Genomic DNA, 19,713 nt, shown 5'->3' with positions numbered 1-19,713 from the left:
TGCTAATGGAGATCAGGAGTCCAAGCCAAGCCAACATAACCAGCGGCAGGTGTGGGACTCAGACCCAGTTTCTCAGCTACTTAAAGCTGGTATTTTTCCTACCATATACGCAGATAATAAGACCCTCAAGGATGTAGAAAGAACATCAGAGAATGCATGGAAGAAGCTCAGAAACGTCAGCAGGATGCTATGCACTTCTGCCCAAAACCAAATTGACACTCTCTGTGGAGAAAAGGGTATTTACTCATCTCTGTAGACCATCCCACTGCTGTTAATATTGCCTCCCCATACTGGGGAAATTAATCAGAGAAAAGAAGGGAACAGTTCTGTGAGAAATTTAGTATCTGGCTTCATTGAAATTTCCCCAAAATGACCTTGGCTACTGGAATATCCCAACAGCCATAGCCCAGGAACTGTGATGGCCCTGATCTCTCTCCTACCAAAACCCAGAAGGGTTAAGTCATGTGATTCAGGTCACACAGCCATAGTTTGCAGTAGCAGAGGTGGAACTTGAAACCAGGGCTCTAGAATTTTCCTGACTCTCCATGATAATCCTGGAAAGGACTCCTTTGAGGGCTCATAGAAATTAAGATGTTATTTTCCGTGTTCCTTGAGGCCCCCTACGTGAGGTTGAGGCTCACCAAACTCAATAAAAGTGAACCAGGCTTCCATCATCGGTATGTGGCTATTCAACTGTCCAGAAGTTTCCAGAAAGGGCCTTCTTGGCAGGCCTAACTCAGACAATGTAGACTTTTGGAGAGAGTTCCAAAAGCCAGAGGGCACCCAATGGCACTAGAGAAACATCAGATCCCCAGAGAACAATGCTTACCTTGGTCAGCTCCTGGGCGTTGGCCAGATTATCTACAGCGATAGCCAAGAACACATTCAGTAGCGTGTCTGGGGTGATGGATTAAGGATGGGCAAATAAGAAAAGCAAAAGTCTTCAGCAAGGCTGAGAGGCCACCTAATGATCTTTCCTGCCTGGGACACTAACAGGAACAGAAGCTACCCTGAAGAGTCACTTAAGCAGGGGCTGTGGGAACAGAGAGGGAGATGCTGTACAACTCTGTTGAAAGGAGAAAGAGGGTATTTCTTCCTTCTTTCCACATATCATCTCTTTACCCAGGATAAAGAAATACCTGAATCAAACCATCTGGGGGCCAGATGGGGTGAGGAGAATTACAATACTCTGAAAAATTATTATTTGGTCTTTAACTATGTATCCCAGCATACAACCCTTAAAATCCTTAGAAACTCCAAAGTGATATCTGGTAGCCCCTAGGTAGCTTCTGGATGGGGGCTGGTCAAACCAAGGCATGATTAGAGGGTTGGAACTTTCAGCCCTATCCCCCCAACCTCTGGGGGAGGAGGGGCTGAAGGTTAAGTTGATCACGAATGGCCAATGGCTTAATCAATCATGCCTATGTAATGAAGGCTCCATAAAAATCCAAAAGGACAGGGTTCAGAGAGCTTCTGGATAGCAGAACATGTGGAGGTTCCTGGAGACTGGCACTCCCGGAGAGGGCAAGAAAGTTCTGTGCCCATCCCCAATGCCTTTCCCTCTGCCTCTCTTCAACTGTATCCTCTGTAATATCCTTTATAATAAACCAGTAAATGTGTTTTCCTGAGTTCCGTGAACCACTCTAGCAAATTAACTGAACCCAGGAAGGAGGCTGTGGGAAACCCAAATTATAGTCTTCAAAACACAGGTAAAGTAACCTGAGGCATGCAATTGTCATTGTAAGCCAGTGGCAGTCTTGGGAATTCAGCCCTCAACTTGTGGGATCTAATGCTATCTCCAGGTAGATAGCATCAGAATTGAATTAGAGGACACCAACTAGTATCTGCTGCAGGATTGTTTGCTTGGTGAGTAAAAAAACCCACACATTTGGTTACAGAAGTCTTCTGCATTGATTGTTGATGAGTAAGGGAACAGAAAAAGCACTTTGAATTTGTTCAGCCACATTCAAAATGTCTTTAGACAGCTGTGGCCTCTACCTGTAGCAATAACAACTAAGAGAATCACTGAACAAGATGTGTAGGGAGCTCAGTGTGGGAGCTCATCTGCCCATTCTGGGAGGCTGAAATTGAATCCTACCTAGGCCAATGGGTGTTACACCATTCTGTCCTTAAAGACAAAAAGAATGAGATTCCACAGCTCCTGTTACTGAGCATCTCCCAATAATGAGATGCTAACTTCTCCCGTTCTTCTTGTGAGAGTCCTGAAGGGTTCCACATTTCATTTAACAAAATGTCACACAGCAGACATGATTCACTATGAAATCTATTCCTATGCCATACTCTAGGGCCTGAAGTCTCCATTTCCAACTGTCTTCAAAGCCTTTGTGTTGTGGAACACAGAACTGTTCTAGCATCAAAGTCCAGCTCTGACTACCCCCAGAATATCAGGACAATCATGATGCCATTGGGACACATGGGGCTTCCATGACTGTGACTCACTGCCTGGTGTTCTTTTCATGAGTTTCTCATGTTGAACTTCTAGTCAGCTCCAACCTCTAGACATTTTCAGGGCAGAAAACTTAAAAGAGCACGTCTTCTCTATGAAACTATGGAAAATGCAAAAATACACCTGCATCCCATGGTTCTCCCTTTTTATTCTACTAATCCCAATTCATGGCCAACCCCACTCCCCAAAAGCATCTAACAGTTGTATAGAAGTTTGTAATTATAAATCACATGCAAATAAATTATCTCATTTAGTATTCACCACTAACAAAGGAGATAAATATTATCCTCCTTTCAGCTGTAAAAAATAGAAGCTTGGAGTGATTAAGTAACGTTCCCACCAAGGCCACACAGCTGATACACAGAGTTACTGGGATTAAAACCTAAATCTCCTGGTCTAGATCTTGTGACTGGATAGGGCACTGGAGTTAGATGGAACTGGACTTTAGTCTCCCTTTACAATTTAATAGTTATTTTACTCGAGATGTTTTTTTCTCTTATAAGGATTAAATAGTACCTATGAAGCACTTAGTTTAAGGTCTCACGTATAGCCCAAATACAATACATATTTGCTAGAATTAGCAGTAATGGCATTAATCCTAACGCTAATATTTTGAGATCTTACTATGTGGCAGGCTTTGTTCTACATTAGCATGTAATTAATTCATTAGTGGTATAATGTGCCTATTTCAGCCTACAGTGATCTCTGCTTTGTCTAATGTTGCCCAGCTCACAGTACCACCAACCATTCAATGTAACAGCCTCCTATGTTATTCTTTGCATACATGACAGATTCGGATAATACTCTCTTATGTTTGTATTCTTTACCCAACTAGTACATGAAATCCTTCAGATCAGGATCCTTATTTACTTTAGAACACCAAACAATGTTCACGCCCCTGTCCCACCAACCCAAGCTCTAGCACCACCACCACCAATACCTCCTCAAATGCTGGTCCAGGAAGGCGGGCAGCTTGAGGAGGTACATCTTAAAAAGGATACAGTTGCCAAACAAGGTGAGCACAATGAAGTAGATGGCGGACCACATGCCTGAGCTGACCCCGCCCTGGGAGCGGATCCCATTGTACATCACCTCATTCCAGTCCTCACCCGTCAGGATCTACACAAAGCAAATGACAGGCACATCAGAAACCTGGGCTGGTGGAGAAAATGGGGTCAATGCCAAGGGCAAATTCTGGGCCTGGGTCTTTTGCATCTACCCCCTTGCTGGACCATCCTGCCAGGGAGTTAAAAAAAAGTCCCATAAATAATCCTAAACTTTCTTTTGATATGGAAGAGAATTTTAGACACTGAAAATGGAAGGAGAGCATCAAAGGGAAAGGTTCTGTTCCTCCAACTACAGAGTGTCTCCCACCTTCAGTTTTGCAAGGTCCTTGTGGAAATCACACAAATCAGGTGGTCTGGTCATTACCTAACTGTCCTCAGAGCTTCCCAGATACAGGGTCTGGAACAGCAGCATGATTGGAAAGAGCCTTGTGAGCTGCAGTTCAGGAAACTTGGGTTCTGGTCCAACCTCAGATTCTGGCCAAATAGTATTTTTCTTTAGGTCTAAGATACTATCAATTTTGAATTTTCCCCATGATTTAAACAGTTGAGTTTTGCGGGGAGCAGGGGTGGAAAAGAGACCTTGTTAAATGAACACCATTTAATGGATACCTCATTAAATGGGTTAGAAGACGTCCCTAGATTTCAGAAAACCATAGATGTGATTCTTGGCTGAATGCCTCAGACTCAATGTCTCCTGCAAACTCACAGGTGTGGGAGAAGGACAGTGAGATGGTCCCAACAGAGCTCTCTTATTATTGGTAAGAACAAAGCCACAGAAGTTCTAGGGATTATTGTAGTAATGACCGCTCAACTAGAAAGAGTGTCTCAATCCCCTGGGAGGAGCCTGGAAAGGAAAAGCAGAATTATCCTGAAACTCATCCTTGTCTTGCAGTGTGCAGTCCAAGGGACCTCACGCAGCACTTGTGAACCATCAGCTGGCCTCATACCTGGAACACAGTCATGATGGCTGCAGGGAAGGTGTCAAAATTTGCCGAAGGAGTCCCATCATTAAAGTTAAACCTGAAAAAAAAAAATAGAGAAAAGAATGGAATGAAAATCTCACATACCAAGTTTTTCATTCCCCAAGATCACAGTTTTCATCACTTCTTTTCTCCTTTCTTCTACAACCCCCTCTTCCCTACTTTTTCCCCATTCCACATAACTTATAAAGACTGTAACAATGACTACTACTGATGAACTATGCACTTTGAAGGATGTGCCCATGCTGCACATTTCAGGGACAGCACCAAAGAAATGGGTCCCCGGAATGAGAACCCTGTACAGCCTGAAAGTAATAAAAGCAGAGATGTTTACTCCACATATGCACGCACTCAGTGGTCAATTCAGGCCATGGGCAAAGGCAGACAGGATAGTAACGTGGTGATCGAGTTAATATTAGACCCTGGCCCAACACAGGCTACGACTGGGTTTTGAGCCTCCTTTGGATGGAAAGCTTCTGAGCACGTACCTGCCACCAAATAACTGCATTCCTAGGAGAGCAAAGACAACGATGAAGAGGAAGAGGAGGAAAAGTAAACTGATGATAGACTTCATTGAGCTCATCAAGGAGACCACCAAATTCCGCAGGGAAGCCCAATACCTACAAAACCCAGACAATGTGACAGCTGTGAACACTGCATACCAAGTTAGCCCCCAAGCCCAGCTCAGCATCTGCCTGGTAGTCTATGAAATAACCTGCATTTGTATATTTGTATATTTGTAGCAATAGGAGTAACCTATTGCTCCCCTTGGGAATGTGGCACCATAGATATTTTTGGTTTAATCTTTGGAGAAGAAGGAAGAGCTAAAGAATAGAGAAGGGGTGGGGCAGGGAAGGGATACTTTCCCCCTAAGGGGGAAAGAGAAGATGGAAGAAAATATAAGGCAGAGAAAAGGTTCTACTCTCAAAGTCATTGGGAAAAGTCCAAATTCTGCTCACTTACTTGGTTATTTTAAATATTCTTAGAAGCCGGAGGGCTCGCAAGACACTGATTCCAAAAGACGTACCAGGTCTGAAGATTGCCCAGACCACTTCAAAGATACTGCCCACTGTGACCTAGAGAGGCAATGACAGTCACAGTGAGAGAAGGAGGAGGAGAAGAAGAGGGGGCATTCTAGCGCCCAGCACACAATCAACAGCTCTCGGTGGGGATGGGAGAATAAAACTCTCCTCTCCCACTAGCCCTACCTTCAGTAAAACTACCTATGTGGGAAGCTGCCACCTCTCTCCCATTGCTCTTCAATCCCCTTCCTAACTTTAATCCTTCATACTGTAGATTGGCTTACTGATTCCTGTCCTTGGTGAAAACTACAACAGCCAGTTGCTGCTTCTGCTGCTCTGACAAAGGAGTGGTACTCAAAACAAAGAAACCGATTTGGATTAGTACAAGTTTCATCTCAATACAGAAATCTCAGAGAAGGTCTACATTCTCTCGTCATCCTAAAATTCAGTGCTAACAAGAACGTTTCGGTCCTTGATATAATAAATATCTCTCAGTCACAGAGGTCTTGCATCCCGCAATGTGACAGTTCATGGTGATGTAGGATCTGATTGCTACAAGATGCAGCAATTGCAGATGAACATTTCAATTTCCTTTTATTTTAATTATGTATTTATTGAATGTCCACTATGTTCTAGATATTATGCTAGGAGAAACAACAACTATTAATCCTGACAGTAATGCCGAAAGGTACGGACACAAAGAAACTAAGGTTAAAGTGATCTCTCACTAGCTGTTATGCTTGAAAACTGCCCGTACTCAGAGTCATATGCTCCAAGTTAAAATGTAGATTAGCAAGTGCTCGAAATCTTTAGCACCTAACTGAAGCTTTGGCAGAAAAAGTAGTGGGATTGGCAGAAAGAGAAGTGGTTCAGGAGCCCAAAGTTCTGCGACCCAATTCTGCTGCTAACTGAGTATATGAACTTGGGCACGGGAGTTTCTATTTATTCTTTTGTAAGTGGGAAGGCTAACTCCTGAAATGTAATATAGTTCATAGGACTCCTGTAAGCGGCAGGGGACAAAAATAAAAGATATGTGAAAGCACCTTGAAGTGTTAGTACAATGTATACATTTAGATATCCATACTACGTAGAAAGTAAACAGCTGACTGAGAGATTCTCTGTGGGGACTTGCTAATATAAGAGTGTGTGTGTGTGCTTGCGTCAGGGTCTATCTAGATAATTATCCCAATTTTAAACTGAAGTAGAAAAACAAATATATAAGCTTCTCTTTCCTATGGAACCACCTCTAGAATCAAGTCCTTTGTCCTTCTCAGGCTTCCCCCAAGATAATAAGTGGTTCAAAAGTCTGGCTATGGGTAGCTTTGTAAACTCTCACAGAGCTATACACTTAAGTGTACCCTTTATAATGTATGTGTTACATTTTAATAAAATATTGAAAATCAAAGAGCTTAGAAAAACAAACAAACCTTGCATGGGAAGGATTCATTCACTTCTGAATTCCCTTTAGCTAATCTTATCGATTCTCTTTTTATATATTCTGATTTCAGTACCTCATGCTGAGTAAGGAGCAAGCTGCTTATCTAAAACCAGGGCCTATCAACACAAAGCAGGAGCACAGGCAGGCTTCCGATGACTTACCCCAAAATCAAAGCAGTTGAATGAAGAGTGAAAATAAAGGCGAGGCCCCATGCCATACATCTTCAGGGACATCTCCAAGAGGAAGAGTCCCAGAAACAGAAATTCTGCATAGTCTGGAAGTATTAAAAGTAGAGCATTGGTTCCACCTGTGGGGTGGGCTCAGGCATTTCTCAGCTAACACACCCACTTACAGAGCAGCTCACAAAAACACATGTCGGGACATTCGGTGGCCATATCAGGCCAGGGCTGGGCAGAGCCTAGTGATGTCTGAGTACCCTCTGACCCAGGCTGAGTCCCAGGCGCACTCAACAGATCAGCATTGCTCTCTTTCAGTAGGTAGGCCTGTCACTGGCCTTTATATGGTAGAGGGCCCTCATAGGGGAAAGAGAGGACTTACTATGGCTTTGATCAAAGGGCTGGATTCCTCCCCACACACCCAGCAGGGACAGGCCCTTGACCCTCACCCACGTCCAGTGGCAGTCTAATCTGGAGCTGACCTATCAGCTCTTCTTCTGGTCTATTTGAGATCTCCATTGCCCTGAGAACTTCCTGCCCAGGATTTCAGTGATCAAAACTCCCGATCGTTGAGCCTCCTTAAGAAAGGAAATGAAGGCTTTGTGGTACCCAAAAGTATAACGCTATGCTATCTTGTTGATTCATCAGCAATGACCAGTTTACCTAAAGAATGAAAGCTGGTAACAGTCATGAGATACTCCAGCCCCCTTGAGGATGATGTGGCCTCCCTCACAGTGTGAAGAGGTAGAACTCCTCCTAGCAGGGTGCTTTGCTCTCTTGCGTTCACACACACACCAAGCTGTCCCACATGGGGACCAGCAGAGGAGGCTTTAGAGAGAGGCTTTACTTACAGAGGAGGTGGGTGAGCCACTGGGGCTGGTTGTGATGGACAATGGCCACACAGGCAGTGTTGAGTGCTACAAGGCTCAGCACAATCCAGTAAAACACTTGGGATTTAACCATGTGGCGAATGGAGATGCGCAGAAGCCTTTCCTTGTGCCGGAAATAAGAGACCCCGTCTACCTTTGCACTTTTGATACTGGCTCGGGCCAGAGGTGTGCCTAAGGGGAAAAGTAAGGAGGAAGAATGAAGTGCAAAATATCCTGTGGTCACCCTCCATGGCCAGGGAGCATTCGAAGGACAAGATGGGCTGCTCTAGTCCCAGGACAAGGTGACTGCCATATTGCAGGTCTGGGGAACCCCCATCTTATGGGCTCAGTAGTTTCTACAGGCAGTGACCCTGTTTTTCCTCTCTGGGCACTCTCAGTCCTAAGAAATGGAAAGATTCCCCAGGCAGGACACCAGCGTCTTGAATCTTAATAGGATCGTGTTTATGTTTGCAACAGACTGGGCTTCTCTCTGCCCTTTCCTTTTAAATAGCTTCAAGCACTACAATCCTTCTGCTGCATTGGTGATATTTCTACTACTGGTGGCACAAAACAGCAAGGAGCTTTGTAAGTCCTCTCTGCTTTTGAGGATGGAACAAGATTTTTCCCTTTTTCTGGGGAGAAAAAACCTGCCATCAGCCAGAATCTCTAGGAGCACCTGAGATGGAACCCATACTATTAAAGAATTGCCAATCAGAATTAGTTTTAAGTTAAGCAAATGGCTTCAAGATCTCACATCCATGTCCCTGGAAGCAACAGGTCCTCAGGATCCTTTGAACAATGTCCCAAAGTGGGTTCTCATCATCACTCCCAGGAGAGGGCAGATACCTCTGCAAATGGAATACATCTGCCACGCCTGAAAAACTTGGGTTGGATTCTTGGCCCTAAATCCCATGTTTCATGTGAACAGCATCCCCAGGTCTTTTTTTTTTTTTTTTTTTTTTTTTTTTTTTTTAACAAATCATTGTAATCTAGATTCCATTTCCACCCTTTTCCTTAATTACATTCCTAAATTCTGGACTGTTCGGATTCTTTCCCTCCTTGTGGTGCTTCTCAAAAGGTAGGATCTTCCTTTTCGTGGGAGATCAGAGAAGTAAAAGATCTAACTGGATCCACTCACCCACAGAGGAGATATCAACACAGTGCTCATCGCTGGAGTCTCGGGTCATGGCCTCTGTCCGGCTCCTCTTGATGGTTGCCCTTCGAAGCACTGCACCAGGGAAAGGGAAGGCCAGTGAGAGGCCACAAGCACACCCAGATCATTCTGGACAAGACTTTGAGGAATGCAGGCAAGAGGCCTTGTTTGAGGTCCCTGTAACATTGGCTTCTATCTGCCTTTAATACCTAAGCCAGGGTAAGAGAAATCAAGGACGTCTACTAGACCACAAATGCCGTGCTCACCAGCACCTCCTGCAACACAAGGGCTCTGGAAGCCATGCTAGAGCCTATCTAAATGCAGAAGGTAAACAGGCACTCTGTATCCATCTGTCCTGGCTCTTCACCTACAATGCCACTTCCTGGTAATGAAAGTGGTCTCGGCCGGGCGCGGTGGCTCAAGCCTGTAATCCCAGCAGTTTGGGAGGCCGAGACGGGCGGATCACGAGGTCAGGAGATTGAGACCATCCTGGCTAACATGGTGAAACCCCGTCTCTACTAAAAAATACAAAAAACTAGCCGGGCGAGGTGGCGGGCGCCTGTAGTCCCAGCTGCTCAGGAGGCTGAGGCAGGAGAATGGCGTAACCCCGGGAGGCGGAGCTTGCAGTGAGCTGAGATCCGGCCACTGCACTCCAGCCCGGGCGACAGAGCGAGACTCCGTCTCAAAAAAAAAAAAAGTGGTCTCAAGGTGACCCCCACACATTTTAAGAGAAGGTCCCTTTAGATAGCATTGGTTGTAGGATGGCCTTTTCCTCGCTCAGTATCAATCACATGCCCTGGAACAAAGCAACTCTTGGGTTTCATTTTCATCACTTTAAAAGGCATTTAAATCTGTGACTCAATTCCCTTCATTTTAAAGCATGAGGGATTTTATGACAGAAAGACTCTCATTTCAAATCCCAGAGCACCGTCTTTTATTTCTTTCTCCCCTTCTGATCAAGAGAGATTGCCATTGCCGAAGAGGGGGCAAATCCAACTGGAATAAGGCGTCAGAACATTTCCTTACCTTCTAAGGCAGATGTTCCAGCATTTTTATTTTCTTCAGCGAGCATGACTTCCTCTATATGGAAACAAATGGTTTGATAAATTATCTGTAAATGCCAAATTATTCTGCAAGATGAAAATCCCTCAGGGACAGCTCCAGCTTAGGGCAACAGAGAGAGAGAGCAGAGTTCAGAGCCTGTCACAGGCACCAGCATCAGAAAGAAAGCAAGTGTCACAGAGGATGCACACAGAGCTCCTGAGAACAGAAAGGAAGCCTCGGGGAGGGGGTGCTTGGGGTAACAATCCACTCTATGTCTGATACCCCTGTTCAGGAGGATACCTGTGAGAGGAGAAGAAGAGGCTAAAATCCTTGATAGGAATGAAAAATTTCTATTTCTGTTTTTAATTCCACCCAGCTTCCTGTCTTTCCTAACTCCTTGAACTTCTAGCAGCAAGAGCTTCCTTAGCTTCTCTTGCCAGTGGCCATTGGTCATAACATCTACACCCTCATTCAGAAGCTGAGCCCATGTTTTGGGCTTTAGTCTACATCTCTGAGGAGGGGTCAGAGGAAGATGCCCAAAGGTCCTCGGAGACAGGACAGGGGCTTGTGGGCTTCCTCCTGTCCCCATTGCTTCCATCCTTTCTTGGTTTACCACAGCCTGAGCCAAAGAGGCTTGGGCCAATCATGAATTTGTCCCTAAGATAAAATAAAAAGTAAGTATTTGGTTTTTGTCTCTGGTTCCTGGCAGTCTTTCGTATGCTAATGAAATGACTCTTGGAGGAGAGAGGGGCCCCATAGGTTAGAGGAGGTAGCTTGTAGCAAGAACAAACAGCCACAGGACTGGAGGCTAGAACTTTCAGCTTCTCCCTACTCCCACTTCTAGGGAGGAGGGGGCACTAGAGATGAGTTTAATTGCCAATGGCTGATGGTGTAATCGAGCATGCCTATGTAATGAGATATCCATAAACCCCCCTAAATGTTGGGTTTCAGGAGGCATCTGAGTTGGTAAACACATCAATGAGCAGGGACAGTGGTGTTCCCAGAGAGGACACGAAACTCTGCGCCCCCCCACCCCCATCCCCTGCCCTATACACCTCTTCCATTGGGCTGTTCCTGAGTTATAACCTTTATAATACAGTATGGTTTTTCCAAAGTTCTGTGAGTCATTCTAGCAAATTACTGAACCAGTGGAGAGGAGGGGGACAGTTGTGGGAACCCCAGATTTGTAGTCAGCCAGGCAGATATGCTGGTTGCCTGGAGACCCCAGTTTTGGCTGCCATCTCAAGTGGGAGCAGTCCTATGGAACGGAGCCTTTAACCTGTGAGGTCTGTGCTAATTTGAGGTAGTATTTAGTTTTAGAATTTAACTGATTGTTGAACACCTAGTTGGTGTTAGAGAACTGAAGGATTGGTTGATGCTGAAATAATATATTTGCTTATTGGAGTTCTAAAACAACACCACACAGTCCCCTGTACTCTTCCTTCTTGGTGCCCCCAGGAGCAGTCCCATACTCTACTGAGGTGTCATCATCTGAAGGGGAATATTTTCTACTAAGACTTGTTGGACCAAACCTCACTAGCATCCCTCCAAGTGCACCAACAAAATAGCCTTTCTCTCCCAAGTCTGGTGGGATCCTGCATGCCCTATGAGGAGGAGTGATGGGATGAGTTTTGAGCCCAACCCACAGGCCAGGGAGCTGGAGGCCTCAGTAAACATTCCCTAAGATCCCAGCTGCTGGGGGAAAGATAGCCTCAGACCCTACTAAACAATGGTTTAATTTAAACATAAACACTTTTAACAAGTAAAAGGACAGTAGGAGAGGTTAAAGTCATTACCATAATTCTAGCTGCAGATAAAACTGAGAGTACATAATGTATTTCCTAGGGAGGTGAACATGTTAAGGCTTGGATGGTACTCATAGGATGGCCATTATTACCAAGTCATAAATGTTTGCTTTCTTTTTTAAGTATAGCCTCTGGCTAAGTTAATAGGTTAAGTGCTATTGGTGGGGCACTCCTGCCTGAAGACAAAAAGGGGCTTTAAGTCATTTTATAGCACATGTTTGGAGGGCATCATTTTAAAATTAGGAACGTGTTAAAATCTCTCATAGCAACTTTAATCACCTTAGCCAGACAGTTACTTTTGCTATACACAGTGTCTGGGCTTTGGGGTGGGCAGATCTGGGGACCCCCCAGGATAGATGGAAGGTGTGTGGTGCTGCCGAGATCTCTGGAAAGCACTCAAGGGCTCTGGATGTGCTGAAGCCACCCCCCTTCCTCCCCACCTCATCCCTTTTGCCAAGTTCGCTTTAGAACTTGAGTGTCTTTCCAGGGAAATGTAACCCATATGTCTCTGATTCACTCGCACTCCATTTGTAAAGGGAAGGGCCAGGAAGCACATTTTGACGTCGCAGTGCGTCTTTTTTCTTAGAAGGAGAGAGCTGGCTTTGCCAACTGGAAGAAAGGGAAGCCTTGGAATTCTGCAAGTATTTGAAAAGCAGAGCCCCAGTGAGCAGCATACCCTGCCACCTGACCTGTGTGGGGTGGCCAGGGCTGTGAGGGCTCCTTCCTGGGTCTGCTGCCAGCTCTCTTAGTGGTCTGTCAGATGGCTCCTCCGCCGAGAAAGCCAAGGACAGCTGGGACCATCGAGCTGCCTGCCTGGCCTGGAGGCAAATCTGCTTGCCCTCCCATGGCAAGCCTGAGTTACCATTCTGGGAAGCGGTGGGGGACATTCATGTCCGCTTCATCCCTACACAACAGCCTTGGAGGAGAAAGGGTGAAATGCAAGTATAGTCAATACACATTGCTCATGTTTCCAGAGGCTACAAGTGAGTGCAGATAGCAATCATACATGCACTCTCTCAACCCTCGGAGGTCACCAAAAGTTGACTGCAGAGCTTGGAGAGGGTTTTTGTGTGTTGGCAGCCACAGTGTCATAGTGTCATTCCAAAGCTCCTACAGAAGAATAAGGCTCAAGCAACTAAGCACTAAATCATACTCCAAATTTTTCCTCTGTGACCTCACTTTTGTGCTATGTTTTCTATTAGGAACAGAGAAAAGATACTGACTGTCATATGTGTAGTTTTTTAAAAAAATCACGTGTTCCTCTGGAAGAAAATGAAGATATATAATACTAATGCAAACCAACCTTTAAAATAATAAAGAAAGCAAACCCACCCCTTTTCTTGACAAGTATGGGGGTGATTGATGCCCCCTCATAAGCATCTGAGCCACAGCCAAACTTGAATCTAGTGGCTCTGTGGGTTAATGAAATCATGATAGGTTTGGACCTATTCTCACAGGCAGCTGAGAACCATTCCTAATGCTGAGCCACAGAGTGAGAACTGATGACAGCTCAAAGCTTAGGAAAACACCTGTTCTCACCATTATCTCCTCCCTGGATGGTGGCAATGGCCTCACTACTAGTCCCTCTGCTTCCAACCTTGTCATTCTATGGTCTATTCTCAACGTGGCCAGCACATGCTCCTTTATGGTCTAAAGTCAGAGCACGTCAGTCCTCTGCTCAAAACCCTCCCATGGTTCTTGTGTTTCTCAGAGTGAAGCTCATAGCCCTTACAATGCCCCATAAGGTCAAACACAATTGCTGCCCACTTCCCCGGTGACAGCCATCACTCTGTCTCCTGTTCCTCCTCCCTATTCCTTCCCCCTTCTGCTCCTCGGGCACCCCTGGCTCACTCCCATGTTTAAGTACTTGGTGCTGAAATACTCCTCTCCCAGATCTTCCTCTGGCTCACTCCTTCATCTCTTCAAGTCTACACACCAATGGGGCCACCCTGACCTCCTATCTAAAACTGTGGCACATTCTATACCCCATAACCCTACCTTGATCAGTTTTCCCATAGTACTTACTACCTTATCATTGTCTTATGAGTTACTCATTTATTATTTTGTTTATTGTTGCCTTCCCCAATTAGAGAGCTTTACAAGAGAAGAGCTTTGGTGAACTGTTTGACCATTTGGCTCACTGCTGTATCCCAAGTGCTTAGAACAGGGTCTGGCACAAAGTAGGCACTCAATAAATATTTGCTGAACAAATGGATGGCTGTGAGCACCAGGAACAATATTATAACACACCATCAGCCCAGGCTCAGCTCCAGGATTGGGGTATGTTACTTTTACTCAGTTCACCTTGCTAAGATGCCTGCCTTAAGGTGTTGGGTAGATGGGACAGTTTGGTAGACGGGACAGTTAGAGCCCAGAGGAAGAAAATGGGATGAGCAGGGAACCTTAAGAGCCAACCAGGCATCCAAAGTGTCTCTCTTCTCTTGTCTAGGCTGCCCCTTGAATGGAAGAATTGGGAGTGAGGGGCTGGCCCTGATGTCTCTGCAGCCCACTCACCAGCCTCCTGCAGCCCCCCAGGCCTACCTGCTTTGTCTATCCAGGCACGGTAGCCATTCAGCTCACGCTCAATCTGCTGCTGGCGTCGCAGTTTCATGAAAGCCCTTCGGTTCTCCACTCTCTCTCTCTCTTTGGCAAACTCCCTGTGGACAAGAAGGATAAGATTCACTGGGTTTGGATAGGGCCATGACTCAGGGAAAGGGTGGATCAAGCAACAGAGACAGAGCATCTGAGCAAGTACCTCTATTAAGCTCATGTACCCTTTCCTCTGATCCAGGCTGCAAATATGACCTTCTTACAATGTTACACAGAAACACACCTCATTCAGCCTCACACAGGAAGCCTTCCCAGACTAGCTGTATTCCAATTAGGACCAACTGATTGCTTGCTCTATTTTGAAAGGTATGTTCTTAGCCATGTGAGAAACTAGGTTTCAAAATGCCATGTTCCACCTCTTCAGCTACAATGAAAACCCTTAACCCTCTGAAGGGCACAGCTACTCTTTCTCCTTTTGATAACAATAGCGATTAATGTATATTGACCAATTATGATCAATATATGACCAAGGCTTAGGAAAATACCTGTTCTCACCACTATCTCCTCCCTGGATGGTGGCAATGGTTTTCACACCCGTTAACTCATTTCATCCTCACAACCATCCTATGAAGTATTAATACCATTAAAATTCCTATTTAACAGATGGGGAAGCCAAGGTTTAGTGAGGTGAAATACCTTGCTGGGATTTGAACTCTAACAACAATGCCGTGTTGCCTCTGCTGTCCTGTACTCTGGTGCTTAATAAAAGCTGCCACTGAAGATCAATGAGGCTGATGACTTCAAAGGCTAAAATGCTATTCAAAGGTGGCTGATGTCAGTTAAATAAGAAAGGAAGGGACGTGGGAAGGACACCTGACTCCCATAAAGCCAGTGGGAAGGTGGGGAGATGATGAGGCAGAGGGAATGCCCAGGTGAGGGGTCAGGAAGAAGACAGAGCCTATGACAGGTTCAGGGGACTAATGCCACTTGGTGTGACAACAGGAATGAGAAGGCTACAGTTCCATGGGAGAAAGAGGAGAGAAGAGGACTAAGGGTTCCCTGGTAGAGAAAAGGAGGATCAAATTTAATGAGTGAAAGAATGGGGATAAATAAATCAGTTTCCTAACAGGTTCCTCCAGAAGCCACCTCTAGCAATGCCTTTCTCATCACCAAACACCCTTCCAGGCTAAGATGCCCCTTACCAGTGCAGTGCCTCCCAGCCATGGCTCAGGTGTTCTCCTACTACCTGGGAAGCTGTTCTACTTATTAAATGTGATCTCCATAAAGAACTGCAGGCCAGGCACAGTGGCTCATGCCTGTAACCCCAGCACTTTGGGAAGCTGAGGTGGAAGGACTGCTTGAGCCCAGGAGTTCGAGGTTACAGTGAGCTGTGATTGTGCCACTGCACTCCAGCCTGGGTGACAGAGCAAGACATTGTTTCAAAAAAAAAAAAAAAAAAATGGAGAGAGAGGTGCAGTCTGAATCTGAGGGAGTCCAGCACCCACTGTGAGTCCTACCAGTTTCTCTCTCATGTCTAGGGAAGAAGAAATGAACGAGGGGCTGGGGGATGGGCCCCAGCCACAGTGCGGGGAAAGAGGAGATGCCAGTCTACAATAATGCCAAGAGACACCTGCTCATGCCTCACCTGGCCCTCCTGCTGAAATAGAGCTGGTGTCCTTGGGTATAGCTACCTGCTTACAATCAGGCAGAGGGTTTGGGGAAAGGCACATTGGAAGGAGAATTTCTCCTGTGCTTGGCTTCAGGTTCACTGGGTTCTACTAAAGGTGTTATGGCGGAAGGAAAGGGGAGAGTCAGAATGAAGAGCAACCAGGGCCAGTGAGGGCCAGGGTAACTGAATTCAAGCCCTGGGATGCCTCCTTTCTGCTTTCTGAATTTCGGCAATTTGAAAGTAACAAGGGGCTGGCTTGGTTCATGGCATCACCATCCACCAAAATTCTTACCTTTGGATCTTTGCTTCTTTCCGTCCCTCCTGTCCAATTAGTACCACTGTCCTGTTGGTTCTACCTTCATAAAAGCACCTGAATTCACCCTGCTATCTTGGTCCATGATCTCATCCTTCCTCGCCTGGACCACTGCAATAGCACCCAGCTGGTCTCTCAACCTCCTGTCTCTTTCTCCTCCTTTCACCCATCTCACACTATCAATGTTATCTTTTTAAAAGGCCATTCATTGGATCTTACCACTTCTAAACCTCCAGTAATAACCATAGCAAGTAGCATGTGTAGAGCATCTCTTAATTTACCAAGCATCTTCATACATTTTGCTCATTTAATCTTTACAACCATTCTGAGAAGAAGGTAGAATAGGTATTTTCATTCTTAACTTAAAGTTATGCAACTTGATGGAGTTTAAGTAAGAAACAGAGCCAAGATTAGAACCCAGGCCTTTCTCTTATAAGAGCCCAAGTCCTTCAGGCCCCACATATTTGCCTAGTCCCATGGCATTTTTATATGCTACTTTATCTTTTCATAGGTCTGTGTCTTGATTTCTCAACTAAGCTCTGGGGGAATCCAGGGAAGTTTAATAAGGTGATATTTTGAGCAAGACCTTGAAAGAGGAGAACTGAAGTAGGCTATGACCAGAGGAACATAATCATCCTTGAGCATCTAGGGTAAGCATTATGACCAACAGATCCATTTTCCAGCTCAGAAAACTGAATCTGAAGGGACTTAAGTGGTCCTTTGAGAGGGCAAGTGTCCAAGGACACATAGCCCCTCAGAGGAACCACAACTCTCAGATCTTCTAAATTCCATCTCTTTCTATTCTATCAGCCCCTCCTTTACGGCTTCCATCATCCTCTGCTGAATGAAGAGGATGAAGCCTTCAAGCATGACCTTCAAAGTCTTACACAGTTGGAGCCAAACCTTTCTCTTCAAGCCTCATCTCCTCCTGCCATCCCTATCCACCCCCTGACTGCCTACAGCCCACCACAGCCATGCTTCAACTACAGCACATTTCCCACCCTTCCTGAAAAGGCAGGGTGAGCATTCGAGGCTAGCGCACAATGCTTATCTGTCTGGAATTCCCTCTTATCTGCCTGAGTCGAAATCCTTCTTCAAGGCCAGGCTGAAATGTTGCCTCTTCTGTTTGGGTCCCACCATCCCTGCCCCTCAACCTTCTGGCCTCTAGTCTACCTCTTCTACAACTCTTCAGAGCTCATCTTGCAGGCAGACCTTTACTATGGTCAGCTGTCTTTCTTTCTGTGTGAGTTTTCTGCAAAAACATTCTGTGCCTTACTCAACTTTCTATCTTCTCAGACTAGAATAGGCCTACCACATAGTATATGTTCAGTAGATTTTTTTTTTATGAAAAATATCCAGGCTTACTAGCAGAAGTCATAGCTCTTCCCTGACTCCCAGAAGCTTAAAAGAAGGTATATTCCATCTCTGCACTGACTCAAAGGGAGCAGGTAAATGAGCGGCAACTCCTGCACACTGCCACCAGTTTCTCTTGGTTTGACTTCACTATAATCACTGTAAATTAGACTATAAAGAATGGGCTTTGTCATCTCTATATGGCCCCCAGAATGACAATGTAGCTTGATTTCTGGCAGGATAGGCCAACAAACCCCAGTCTAACCTCCCTTTGTCTAACCTCTTCTGATTCCAGGTTAAGCGGTGTTTCCACATGCCTCCTTGTTCGGAAGTTTCTTGGATCCAGGTCTCACTTGCTGGGTTCCCTGCTCTTCTTTGTCATTATAGGCTCCCTTTCCTCCCACCCTCCCACTTGGCATTCTAGCTGGAACTCACAGGCCCAGAGTCTGACAAAGTTGGCCAAGTCTCTTGGCTAAAAGAATTAAAGCAATGAATGTGCACCACTGGGGGTACTCCCAAGCAGCTCCAGCACCTTCATGGAGGATGTGGGGGACCTTCTTTATGAGGCTTTATCAAGTGGCCTTTTCTGTTTTGTTCTTTCATTGGGAACCTGGGTAGCAAGTCCAGCACCTGTCTTTCCTAACTCTTATCGCCCCTCCACTCTCACTGCTGTAATTGTTAGTACCCATGGCCTGTCTCCCTGACTAGTGTGCAGGCTTCATGAGGTCAAGTAAAGCCTGCATCATATCACATTCCAACAAGGGTCAGTGAAGCTTAACCCAGTGTCTGGTATGATAGATTCTATAGGTTATAGAAATAAAATATCAAGAACAGGTAATGTTCATATAACATCTTAAACTTGTTAAATTTACAAATCATTTTCATGTAAATTATTTCATTTGAAGTTTCAAAAGCCCTGCGAGATTCAAAAAGATTACTTCCCCAAAATAATCCAGTTAGCCAGAGGCAGAGACAAAATTCAAATTATGTCTTCTTCCAGGTTATGTGCTATTTTCACAATGCCTTAGCTGTCTACCCTGCTACCTAGAAGTCAACATTTAAAATCTACAAGAGGGATTTCATTTCAGCCCAAGGTTGAGGAAAATAAGGATATAAAGAGATGGTTTTTGCTTCTCTTTAAGGGATTATCCTTTTCATTGAAACAGTAGCATAAAAATCCATTGCTCTGTGTTGGGTTATTAAAGACCTAGAATAAAATTCATAGCATTAGTCAAGCTAGTGATATACTGTTTGATTTTGTGTCCATTTATTCATACATATATTGCATTCTGGAGAGAACAGGAGCAAATAAGATTCAGCTTCATAAACCTTAGATTTAACATGCCCATCAGGCTCATGAGTATATATGTGACCAGACCTAGGAAACAAAGCATACTGCTTTAACTGGTCCCTCTCTCCTCTGACAATCTGAGTACCCTGTCCTCTTCACAAAGGATCCTGGGGTTATTCAGATGATGATGCTTTTGTAAAGATAAAGCATATTACCGTTATTTAGTTTACCAGATGACTGCTGAATTCCTCCATTGAAAGGCAGCTCAAAGCAGGGAACTACGAATATCTTAATTTATCCAGTTCCTTTGGAGCAAGGCATAGAAAATGTAAAAGGGGAAATCTGGCCTATAGTAGAAGAGTGTTCATATGCTCTAAGGCCCCTTGGCATCAGCCTGTGGCCTAAGGTAAGAGGATAGGTAATTGGCTCCTTTTCATTTGTTCTATCCAGGCTTTCTACACCCAGAGATGTAACAGAACTCAAGATAGGATGCGTCCAGATTTCAGAATTCCAAAC

At 45.0% G+C, this 19,713-nt stretch overlaps 1 protein-coding gene across 1 annotated transcript in view; it reads right to left on the bottom strand.

Annotated features, from left to right (window-relative positions):
• Nucleotides 1-19,713, bottom strand: part of LOC108512687 (voltage-dependent R-type calcium channel subunit alpha-1E) — a 313,873-nt gene that overhangs the window by 82,811 nt on the left and 211,349 nt on the right. Inside the window, exons 8-17 of the mRNA XM_017848045.1 lie at nt 14,563-14,678; nt 10,199-10,252; nt 9,158-9,247; nt 8,002-8,211; nt 7,136-7,248; nt 5,478-5,590; nt 5,003-5,134; nt 4,482-4,554; nt 3,469-3,586; nt 830-897 (exon numbers count right to left, since the gene is read on the bottom strand). Of these exons, the coding sequence (XP_017703534.1) occupies nt 830-897; nt 3,469-3,586; nt 4,482-4,554; nt 5,003-5,134; nt 5,478-5,590; nt 7,136-7,248; nt 8,002-8,211; nt 9,158-9,247; nt 10,199-10,252; nt 14,563-14,678 (1,087 nt within the window). The remainder of the gene's footprint in view (nt 1-829; nt 898-3,468; nt 3,587-4,481; nt 4,555-5,002; nt 5,135-5,477; nt 5,591-7,135; nt 7,249-8,001; nt 8,212-9,157; nt 9,248-10,198; nt 10,253-14,562; nt 14,679-19,713) is intronic.

Source organism: Rhinopithecus bieti, unplaced genomic scaffold (genome assembly GCF_001698545.2).
Source record: "Rhinopithecus bieti isolate Rb0 unplaced genomic scaffold, ASM169854v2 scaffold_27006, whole genome shotgun sequence".
In the NCBI taxonomy this organism is placed as follows: Eukaryota; Metazoa; Chordata; class Mammalia; order Primates; family Cercopithecidae; genus Rhinopithecus; species Rhinopithecus bieti.
The sequence above is the reverse complement of the archived record's forward strand: the minus strand, read 5'-3'. Positions and strand labels throughout refer to the sequence as shown.